This window comes from Lethenteron reissneri, chromosome 19, assembly GCF_015708825.2.
Source record: "Lethenteron reissneri isolate LAM-NWPU_2019-01 chromosome 19, ASM1570882v1, whole genome shotgun sequence".
Lineage (NCBI taxonomy): Eukaryota > Metazoa > Chordata > Hyperoartia > Petromyzontiformes > Petromyzontidae > Lethenteron > Lethenteron reissneri.
Genome location: NC_083797.1, coordinates 2,757,824 through 2,769,899, shown reverse-complemented (window position 1 = coordinate 2,769,899; position 12,076 = coordinate 2,757,824). Strand labels below are relative to the sequence as shown.

The following is a 12,076-nucleotide window of genomic DNA, read 5'->3' as shown; positions in this document are numbered from 1 at the left end:
CACGCGCGCGGGTGCGTGCATGCGCGCACGTGGGATCGCGGTTGTCCTCGTTGAAGGGGTGACGCTGCGCGTGGGCTGTGTGATTCGTGGGCGGCTCGCAAGCGCGCGGGGCGACAGCCACCGCGGTGAGCACGCGGCCCATCGCCACGCCGATGTTGAAGTGCCCGAGAGGGTCTGAGCGGCGAGCGCAGATTGTTCTCGTTCAATTATTCAACATGCCCTTCCCCGAGCAGACAACCTCTCAAGGAATGTTTTTGTTTTTGTTTTTTTGTTACACACTCCGAAAAGAACAAAAAAGTGTGTACGTCTGAAAGGTCACAATTTCATTATGTGTGCGGTATATATGTAGGGTGCCGCGGTGGCTCGGAGATGTTAACTACCTTGCCTGGTATACAGGAGGTCGGGGGTTTGATCCCGACCCTGACGATGCCTGCTGTGTGTTTAGAGTCTGCGTGTCTCTCTCTCTCTCTCCGTGGTCGCGTGAATTTGTCTCGGGGTCCTCCGGTTTTTCTCCTCCACATTTCGAATCAACATCACGCGTTTAGAGTATTTAGCTGATATAAATGTCCGCGTGATAAGTCATTTCGTTTGAGCAATCATTCGTGGCCAGGTCGCTTCTGAAAAAAGAGCTACATAGCTCAGTGGGCCTTACCCGGTGAAATAAAAAAGAAAGTTTAGTGAAGTAACCGCCTGACGCACGCACCTGCCTCTTCGAATAAGGGACGTACGCGTCGGTGATTTTGTAGCATTGCAGCCATGGGCCTGTTCGCAGGAAACTTGGCTTGGAGTGATGGTGCCTGGAGGGAGTTATTTTTAGTTGTTGTTCCAAATGTTCGGAGTGAGAAGTGCCCCGGCCGAACACCTAAGTTCTGAGCGCACGCGTTCACTGCGTTCCTTTATATTCACGTTTTTTTGAGTTGCAGCCTTGTATTTTCTCTCTCTCTCATGCCACTGCTGGCAGATGGGCCACCCTCAGAGGGAGCTCTAGAGAGAGCCTCTTTATGGGTATTTGGCCTACTCTTCCACACTGGCTAGATGATTTGGAAGCGGTGGGAGTAACCACACTGTAACCCACCACACACGAGTTGCCGATCAACTGACTATAGCATTCTTGATTTGAAGCTTTCGTGACTGCAGGAATCCATACTCTTTGGTTCATTCGCTAAAGTCACGTAGGTAGAAAAATAATAGATCACGACGTTTCAATCGCAACACAAGCAATCGTCATCAGGTGGGACAACCACATGCCATTCATTTATACTGCTGGGTTTTCAGTTTAATTTATTTGGTATAGCCCTGTAAGCCATTCGGCTCTTGAATCGGGTGCAACCGCAACATACAAAAAACAAAAACATGGGTGAATAGAGGAGGGGAGATGTAAGAAATCTGCACCATTGTTTCAACTGCCGCCATGGGAGAACCAACTGGCAGCCACTGGGTTGCCAGTGCAGTGTGCTCACCATTACATTATGGCAGGATCCATTTTCAAAGTTTTAATTGGAGCAACATGCTCGTGACAGCCAGTGCACCCATGCCCACCATCCAATTGCTTCCCGGTCTTTTTTCACTACTACGGCTACAGTCATTGTTGTTTAAGCCTGGAGTAGAGCCATTTTTAAATCCTTTATATTAAGTTCGCTTGCTTGCTTACAACCGTGCAAATCTTTCGGTCGTTTTTTAACCCACTTCCCGTGATCCAATCGAGCTGACATTTTCCACACAGACTCGTTGTGCGTGACAATAAATTTTCGTGAAATTTTTTTTCCAAAATTTTACACTGTTTAGGGAAAAACAATTAAATATTTAATTACCAATTGCTTAATGGTGGCAGGCAATCATCTGACCCATAGGTGTCAGCCATCTCAAGCCAGAGGACGAGAGGACTCTAGCCGCCACGCATATAAAGGATTTAGAGTGAAAAACTTTGTTTTTACGGGTTAATTTTTTTCACTACTACGGCTACAGTCATTGTTGTATAAGCCTGGAGTAGAGCCATTTTTATATTGGCTGCTACGTAAGCAGTTGTTTGTGCAAAGGGACATCATCAATCCACTGCAATACGAAGGCCTCCCCAAGGTGTCACCACCTCTCGTGTTCCTGCGATGTATTCATCCACCGAGCACCTGCACCCGAGCTCACTTCAACACTTCGTCTCCTATCGGACGCGTTCCGTTCCTTGGCTGCCACTTCGTAATTATTCTTGACCGTCGGCCATCATCTCTTCTCGGGGTATGATCCTGCGCAAAAAGCCCACTTAATTTTCCCAACGGGGTTTTGAATTATGGAAAAATGTTGAACTTCTTTTCGCGCCGTACGTAGCCAACCGTGTCTGGGTGTTTCCTCTGCTCCACGCGTTCTTCTTTAAGCGTCTCCGTGTAATTCCAAACACGTGCGTCCCTCCAGGCTCCTCTGTGCACTTTGTTATTCCTCCGTTACATTTTGTCTGCGTTAACGATCACGTTTCTGAACCACGCGTTGTCAGCAGGTGAATCGCACCCGTTAAAGATTCTCCGGTGGAGCGAGCAGCCTCTGATTCTGAGCAATGTCATGTGACGGGCATCGTCGCTTGCCACCAGTCACAGAAGTGGCACGACAAATTGACGTCGGTCACCGCATCGCGCGCGTTCATTCAGATGCGCTTCTGTGGCCGTCTGGAACGCTCTTCCATACGAAATTAGGAAGCCACTGGAGTTATGTACTTTTAAATCTAGATTGAAAACTCATTTCTCTCGAACTACTTTTTGTGTTTAGTTTGTTGTCCTTCCCCAGCACCTCCGAGTAGCACGGTTGGCTGTGTACGGTGCAAAAGAAGTTCAACGTACATTCACTGAGCAATGAGTTTGGGAACCTATCAACAGTCAAATTAACGCCATAGTTTCTCGTCTGACTCCACTCTATGATTAGTTCCATCCTCATCAATTGACTTAGCTGAACCAGCTATTTACCATTTTCATTCACGAGAATTAATCAAGTTTTCGATGTGCTTGTTTGGGGAGGTAACACAGTGTTTTTTTTGTTTGTTTTAAATTAATTACGTTCGTTAATATTCGTTGCGTACTCCTGCGGCCATATTCATTAAAGCTAATTCCTTGTTGACAGGGCACAAAAAGTCAAATTAATTGCCCTAAAACACATTTAAAAAAAACTTACTTAAAGCTTTCGTGACTGCAGGAGTACATATTCTATGGGTCTTTCGGTAAAGCCACGTAAGATAGAAAAATAATAAAAACATATCACGACGTTTCGATCGCAACACAAGCAATCGCCTTTTATTATTTTTCTATCTACGTGGCTTTACCGAAAGACCCATAGAATATAAAAAAACCTTTTAATTAATGTGGGTTGCAATAAATAAATTAATAGGTCACACGATCCGGCTAAGTGCTCTTCGTCAGAAACCTACGCACTGCAGCCACTTTTAGCTGCAACATCTCTGCGTGTTCGACTCAGTACTAATGGTGCTGTTGAACTGAAGTATTAAAGTAAGGTTCGTCTAAGATAAGGTGATTAAATTTGGGTGCTGCGATAACTCCCTCGCCTTGTGTGCAGGAGGTCGTGGGTTCGATCCAGACCCGGACACCTGCTGCTGTATATTTGGAGTTTGAATGTTCTCCCCGTGGTCACGTGGACTTTCCCTCCACATTTAGAAAAATGCCTTGATTTGAAGCTTTCGTGACTGCAGGAATCCATACTCTTTGGTTCTTTCGGTAAAGTCACGTAGGTAGAAAAATAAAACAAAATAAAAATAATATATCACGATGTTTCGATGGCAACACAAGCGGCCGTCCTCGGGCGGAAAAAATCATCCAGCAGTGGAACTGCTGGAAAAAAGAATCCAGGTTCGTTTGTGTTGCGATCGAACCGTCGTGATATATTATTTTTATCTTGTTTTATTTTTCTACCTACGTGACTTTACCGAAAGAACCAAAGAGTATAGAAACATGCCATTAGAGTATTTGGCTGCTATAAATTCCCCGATGATAAGCCGCTTCATAGACCTGTAATGTGAGGATATATCCGGGTTGCTGATGGATCACACCTCGTTACGATGATTGGCTCTACCGGTCCTGGCCCATAGCCAATGGGGGGAAGTCTAGGGGCGTGGCCCTGACGTAATGGGAAGGTGACATCTGTAAGTAGAGGATTGGTTCTGCTGGCTTTAGCCACAGCCAATGGGGGGACGAGTCAGGGGCGTGGTCCCGGGAGCGTACGATGGAGTCTAGAAGATTCCATAGAGGTTAACCAGGATTGGTGGAAAGGTACCACGTGACCCGGGTATTAAAAAGGGGTGGAGACGAACAACACGTGGTCAGATCTGGAACGAACGGAGGGTGAGGCCACGCTGGAGCGGGGTCCAGGCTGCCACGTGGTCCAGGCTGCCACGTGGTCCAGGCTGCCACGTGGTCCAGGCTGCCACGTGGTCCAGGCTGCCACGTGGTCCAGGCTGCCACGTGGTCCAGGCTGCCACGTGGCCGCGCGTGTCTCTCTCTCTCTATCCCTCTCACGCTGTCTGTCAGCAGCGTGAAGGAGTGTTGTAAAAGAAAGACAAGTAAAGACCGGATTCCAGAAGTCGATTCCACGACCTTTATTACAGACCTATCAATTGTGGCCGGGTCAATTCTGAAAAATATCTAATATAGCTCAGTGGGCCTTACCTGGTAAAATATTTTTTCGTAGTTTAACTTTGTGTTACAAATAGACAATTTCAAATGCTCATCGAACTTGCATATCGTTGGCGTGTTAATTGTTCTCAGGTCTACATACAAATACTTTGTACCCGATAGTACATGTTGAAGCACAACGACCCGTTGTTTTAAGTGTTAAAATCGTAGGATGGCTTTCATTTATGATAACAAGATTTCCGCAGCCACTCATAAGTCGTCTGTGGAAAAAGAGCTTCATAGTTAATCGGATTTCTCCAGAATAAATGAACATTCTGATTCTGAAGTCCGTGCTGAACACGCAGCCTAACCCAGAACACCGCACTTGGCGCAGTCAGTTTGTGCTCTGACTCTGTAGAGGGCATTGACGAGGGAGTGGAGGATGTATCTTGCAGTGAATGTTATGTTTGGCTATATCTGCGAATTGGACTATGTTTGGCTGTGTTTGGTGGAAGCTGTGTATAGCAATGGGACCTATATCTGCGTACGTATATCAATCAATTGGATTATGTCTAGCTATGTATGGCAATGGGACCTGTATCTGCGTACGATATAAATCAATGGGATTATGTCTGGCGATATCTGGCAATGGGTCCCGTATCTCCATACATTAGCCCAATGTACTGTGTCTGGCAATATGATCTGTATCTGCCTATATCGGGTTGCCTATAGCAATCAGTGGAACTGTATCTGGCTGTGTTTGGCAATGGGACCTGAAAATTCCATATATATATCTGGCGGTGTCTGTCAATGGGACCCGTCGTTTGCCCGCGTCCGACGATGTAAACGTCACGGCCGATGCACGCGAGCTGCATCCCGCTTCCAACGATCTGCGGCGGCGCACCCTTCAGACTCAATTATCCAGCTCTGGCCTGAGCAGGCCTCGGCTCAAAACTCGGATCACAGGATAGGGAGCACACATCTGCGGGGGGGAGGGGGCCAGCCGGAGCGATCGGCTCCCGGCGGGGTTGTCTCAAAGGTATTTTTCACCGCCGACCCCAAGGCAGCTTGCGATGCTGATTACGTGACCTTGACCTTCAGGTTTATCACATTCACCCCTCCCCCCGAGGTGCAGCAGCAACCAAAGGCTGCCCCCCTCCCCCCCTTTGCCAAGGGCGGTGAGCAGCTTCCTGTGGCCTTCGCGGCTCCCAGATGGCCATGGAAAGGGCTATTGATTGTTTTTCATTGCTTGCACAATTGAGGTGTAGGAATGTTCTTGGAGAGCTGCCTACCTTATTCTTCATCCCTACAGCGGTGCTCGAGGGCCGGGAGATGATTCATCCGTGTTTTTCTTTCCGCGTAAGAAAAATACTTCGTTCCGCAATGTCTCATCCCCCGCGCCGATGCCTTTTCCAACGGAGGCCTGTCGGACTGGCTGCAATGTGGCCCACTTCGTCCTCTGACTCTGGAATTTTTCTTGCTTAGATAAAATTGAAGAGGCCAAAAAGGAACTGCAGGATCCCGACAACCAGATCAACACAAGCGGCACAGGTAACGAAACAATCTCCTCTGTGTCGACAAAAATTGGTAGTCCTTTTTCAGTCCACTGCTGGATGAAGGCTCTCCCCGTGCTGCGTTGGTTGTGGAGGTTGTTTGACGATACTTCACTGTGCTGGTCAGTGTAGGTTGGTGAAAAGAGAGACGTGGGAGGAGGGGTGTGGGGTGGGAATGGAATGCCTGGGTCAGATACCACTTGCTACTGATGTTAGCTGTGGCTGGAAATAAAATTCTGATCGCCGGGTTGACAGCTAACCACAGCTCCACCACTCTCCTCTGCCAAACATATTTAATATTGTGGCCTTAAACAATGAATGAATGAAATAAAGCAACGCATGTAAACTTAAAGCTGGTATTTTTTATGCATCAGCAGCAGGCCATGCTTTCCCACCTGATGACGGACGCTTATGTTGCACCCGAAACGTCGTGATTTATTTTATTTTATTTTTATACCTACATGACTTTACCGAAAGAACCAAAGAGTATGGAATCCCTGCAGGCACGAAAGCTTCAAATCAAGATCGAAGTGTAATACGCTCATGTACATACATGAAAAATCCACACTAAGTTTTAGGGCAATTGCAGTTCGTTATTATTGAAAAAAATATAATTTTAAAGCGTCTAAAGGCATTAAATATTGCTATGGTTTATTTATCCATCTCGATACGTATAAAAAATATTCCCGATAACAAGCAAGTGGATTTACCCATGAAATTCCTTCATACGTTACATCTGCAATTACAGCAGCCGTGATCATCTCTAAGCCGCGCACTCTGCGGTGTCCGTTCTGTCTCTTCGTCTTCTTATTCTGCCAGTCCCACACGTGCGGCGCCTCCAACGCAGACAATAATTATTAGGTCTGCAGCTGTAACGCGCCGATAATGTGTCCTATGCCGGAGATGTTGATTGATGTGGCACACTTATTCGCAATCACTCAACACCCGACCCACAGATTGATTTTGAAGATCCCAAGGCAGTGCCAATGGCTTGCCTTTGCGCGTTTGCGATTGTCAACGAGCGCTTGTTACTTACTTACAATTGTGGGGGGGGGGGGGGAGCGGTGGCGTGGCGGTTAGCGCACCCGTCGACCCGAGTTCGATTCCTGCACACGACCAATAACTTGTGGCGATAATTTGGATCGGTCCTTGCCCTCCCCATCCGGTGTGCAACACTAAACATCTGCACTGGGGAGACAGAGGCGGCCGGGCGTGGTGTTGTCCTTCGCAGTTGATCATTGATAGCACTCGCTCCAACAGTCTGTTAACGGCTATCGGAAGGTGGGTGGGCCTTTGTCTCTGTAATTTACATTTGTTTTCTTCGTCCAGGGCTGTCTCCCAGCCAACACTTTCCTACGCTTGGCCACTTGCTCGCAATCCTTCCAGAAAGTGGTCCCCGTGTTTCTTCTCGAACGTCAAAATAAAATGGGCCACTTGACTGCCCCGTTAAGGGCCTATTACAGCCGTATTCGCCAATTGCCGCGGCTTACTCAAGCCGCCACCAAACGGTGATAAATGTCCACAAATATGATTTGGGGAAATTGATTGCTCCATTTTTTTTTCATTTTAGAGAGTGCAATTACCGATCGTTGTGGCTTCAATTACCTGCATTGAAAGGCTATTAAAAATGTGCAAGTGATAAATTGAGGGCCCATTACACGGACAGGTAATGGGCCCTCACCTGATTCTTTATAAATAAACGTACTCTATGTGAGCGTTAAGTAAGTGTGCTATTGACGAGTCCGTGTAGATTTAATAAAAGTGGTTTTAATTGTGTTAGTTTTCACTCGATAAAGGATGCACAGAAGCATACCATTACATTTTTTGTTGTTTTTTTTCTCCCTAGGCAACTATTTTAATGGGTAAACAGGGTGAGCCAAAAATCAGGACATATGGGGGTTGTGTAATTTATTTCAACACAGGCATTAGACAAAATGTATTGTTTATTCTTGAAGCTAACACTTCATCTATTATCATCACGAATGTCTCTTTGTCTTCTTCCTGTGGGGGTTGTCAAAACATATTTGGTGAACCTTACCCAAAAAGTTTTAGAAATAAATTTCTGAAAAGCATTCACACATGCGTTAATGTTAATGGAAGTCAGTTTGGACATGTGTTAAAATAAATAAAATAACCCCATGCGATTTTTTTTATATTTAAATTAATATACGAGCCCTATGTGTCCTGACTTTTGGGCCACCTTCTGTATGTGAGATGCTGCAATTTTGTAATGGCTATCAACCATTGACTTGCGATTTGGAGGTCACCGGTTCAATCTCCCAGTGCAGCACTTAAGACAATGGGGCAAGTTTCCTAACCCCCCCCCCCCCGCCCGCCCGCCCGCCCCCTCAATCTTTGTCCACTCAGAAATATAAATGGGTTCACCGCTGTTCAGTCGATCGGTAGGTCGCATGTGCAGGAGTCAATTATGGGTACTTTCAACTTTTCAAAGGCGTCTGGCCAATGGGGGAATAATAGGCCAAAATACCCTCTCCTCTGGAACTCCTTCTAACGGAGGCCTTTCCGCCAGCAGTGGTGAGATCAGGGAATTCCCAGGGCCGCGCCTTTACCCGCGTGTATTTACTATATTTGTGTACAATGGCTAAATAAATGAGTAGTCCAATTTTACAGCCTCGAGCGGAGGAGCAAAGAGGTTCACACCATCTGGGTGGGCAGGTTGCCTCGCTGGTTTGTTGAGTAGTGGTGGTGGTGGTGGTTGGGGGGGGAGGAGATGGTGGGGTTGGCGGGGAGCGTGGGGAGGAGTGAGGAGGGCTGGTGGGTGGATGGAGGAGCAAGAGGCGGCAACAGGGGCCGTGCCTCAAAATAACTCCGTTGCGTGGGTGGAAAAGCCCACAGCGTCATGCGCGCGCGTGCGATCTGGCGGGATGGGGTGGGAGGACTTAATTATTCACGGAGGTAGAATCCCCCATTCCGCGTGCACACCTCGTAGAGAGGCAACGAGTTGTCGCTGAGCCGAGACGCACTCCCCCGCTCCCCTGCACAGATAACAGAATGCCCTTTTCATTGGAGCCCGTCGTGGCACAGCCCACGCGCTTGGCTTCTCGCGCGCTGAGTCATCTGACTCCCCGGCGCGATGTGCTGCTCTTCAATAGCCCACATCTTTTTTTTATATCTTTCCGCCGGAAGCCCAAATGAGGCGATATTCTCTTTCTGAGCGGCAGGCACGGGATGGCTGAGAATGTGAACGCGCGTGTGTTTGTGGCGTGCGTGCGCGTGCGTAATGGGGTTGGATTTCTTTTAAAAATCCAATTCGTTTCTCGTTCGTTACCAGTCATGTCGCGCAGCTATTTTGAACCCTTAAACCTGTTGGAATGTTTTTTTGTTGTTGCGGGAATTACCAAGGCATCACGCTGTTAAGCGTTGCAGTGAAATCTTAAAGCGCCTCTGAGAATTCATGACGGTAGGCAGGCACATCCTGAGCCAGAGTCATAGCGAAAAAAAGGATTATATATGTGACAAAAAACACACACACCCCTTTAACTCCATTGTGCGTGTTAATTACTACCCAATTATCCAAGCCTCTTTGGCAACAGAGGTCATTCATTTTCAAGGGGGTCTTACCTGTGAATAAATAAAGAACATCAATACATATAATTGGATGTTCAACAATATGAGCCGCATTTAGTTGCAATCATACACTACATTGAAACATAAATAAATGATGTCTTCTATCACATTCTGATGCATGTAATATTTTTTTTTCAAAGTACAGCCCCTTTGTCAAATTCTACTCTTGTATAAAGGCCTTCCCTACTGTGTTGGCCGTGGGTGTTGTTTGACCTTACTTCACCATACTTGTCAGTGTTTTTTGGTGGATGGTGGGCCCGGAAATTATACGATAACTGGTACAATTTTCTATAGGTATAATCCAATAAAGTTTTTTTTTATCTTCATAAGTTGTACTGCTGCATTGGTGTTCATTTTCTCTTTAACGTTCATGTTTTTTTCATCATTGTCATCAATTTCATGTTTTTGTTACAAATGAATGTGAATCTGAATGTATTGCCATATACTAGCAATTCACTGCTGGATACATATTTTATATTGAATTGCCTAAACTTATAGTAATGGTCAAAGTTTTTTTTTCAAGCAAAACACTTGAGTATTTCCATAAAAGCTTTATTTCTAATAATAAGACATTATAATTACAACGTTTTCATTACAGCTCAAGCGCAGTAAATCATTTTTGTTGTAAATTAAATCATCCCCGAAACAAGTTAATTGTGGTCATTATTGAACGAGTATTGCGGCGGTAATTAACTTATCTTGGTGTGAGCGTCTCACGCACGGGAATTATAATGCGAAAGTTGAAACTCCTGTGTTACTTTGCTTCAGGAGTCAAAGAAGATGACTTTATTGGTGTTGATTAGTTGGTCATTTGACATGGACTGTTTCTTAGCTGGAAGGCAAGCAACGGTCGATGGATAAGTCAATATTTTTGGAACCCTATGGCATGAGTGCTGAATTGATTTTTTTTGTATCACACATTGCTTTCTTTTGATCAAGATTTGCCCCAAAAAACATTGTGGCGGACAACTTATCTCTGTATCGCCCACCAAATTTGGTTAGGAGAAATAATTTTGGTCCAACATTCAGGTATCATTGTAAAAGATGTGCAATACCAAACACACGTTCATCCAGTTGTTCTGCGAGGGTGATGTCAAGTAAGAACCCACTTGGAACACTCACAGAACACCCCCGTGCGTTCGAGAACAGCCCACGGAAAAATATTTCCATGGGTCACACTGCCCACACACCCTGCTAGGCAGGAAATGCTTCTTATGTGGAAGTCAAACTGATGTTATATCTATATGTGTATATCTCAAAGCTACAACTTAGCAAGATTAAGTAAAAAAAAACTAATTGGAGGTGATGGTTTGTTTATTTCAGTCATTGTTAACAGGACCTAAACCCATTAGTCCACTACGATTAATTACCCACTTTAATCATCAGTCGCTGAGAGCTGGATTCGAACGCAGGTCTCAACAGTGCTGGCTTTGTGCTCTGACTTCTGAGCCACCCGGCCACGTCTTGTGGCTCGGTGTCTTGTGCACATGAACACCCCATTTCTGTGTGATCCACCAATCTTGTCTTCCTCGCCAATCAATCACATTCATACGTCGTGCAGCCACTAGGGCTTAATCACTCACTCGGTAGTTTTTGTAATGCTCACAGGCTGGCTTGGAGTAGCGACTATCGGCATAAGGCACTATTACTAGCGTATAAGGTATACGTATCCATAATAATCCTCCATTATTATACCCTATATTTCTATACTCTTATGAACAATTTAACACATAGGCTTTCGCGACCAATATTATGCATAATACAGGTTTTGTTTCGGTTAGAACACGATCTAATCCAAAACACCTGTACTATAGATGTCATGAACAAGTTCATACAAATCCTATAAACAGGTTTATAAACAATTCCCAAACAGCGTTCCAGACTGTACCTGGCTGAAATTAATCACCGGCTGCTACGCTGAGCTGCAATCAATAAATCTCATTGTTGCGATATAGACATTTATCATGTTAACGATGCCTCGAGGGGAGCTGCCTTCTGGAACTTAAGAGCCGTAGGTAGACACCTTAGTTCACTGGGCAAGGTGCCAGGTGCCACTATCACGCTTTCCCAGCAGCAGCAGCAGCAGCACCACTACCACCACCACCCTCCTGCCACCAAATATTTAAACTACCCCAGCCGCCACTGCTTACAATTCGACTACAGACTCAGGCTGCGCAACCTTCGAGAGAGATGTTCATGCCGCCCGCCCCACCCTTGCTATGGCACTGATGGGACCGCATTGGGCATGTCCATGCTGGACATCCCCCTCGCCCCCCGGCCCCTCGTGCTACGCTGTAAATCTCCGTGGTTCAAGGGAATATCGGCGAGCCCTGT

General features: G+C 46.0%; 1 protein-coding gene across 1 annotated transcript in view; it reads left to right on the top strand.

Annotated features, from left to right (window-relative positions):
- The window catches only part of LOC133344165 (transcription factor HIVEP3-like), an 86,273-nt gene that overhangs the window by 40,074 nt on the left and 34,123 nt on the right, over positions 1 to 12,076 (top strand). Inside the window, 1 exon segment of the mRNA XM_061554170.1 lies at positions 6,087 to 6,152. Coding sequence (XP_061410154.1) covers positions 6,087 to 6,152 — 66 coding nt within the window.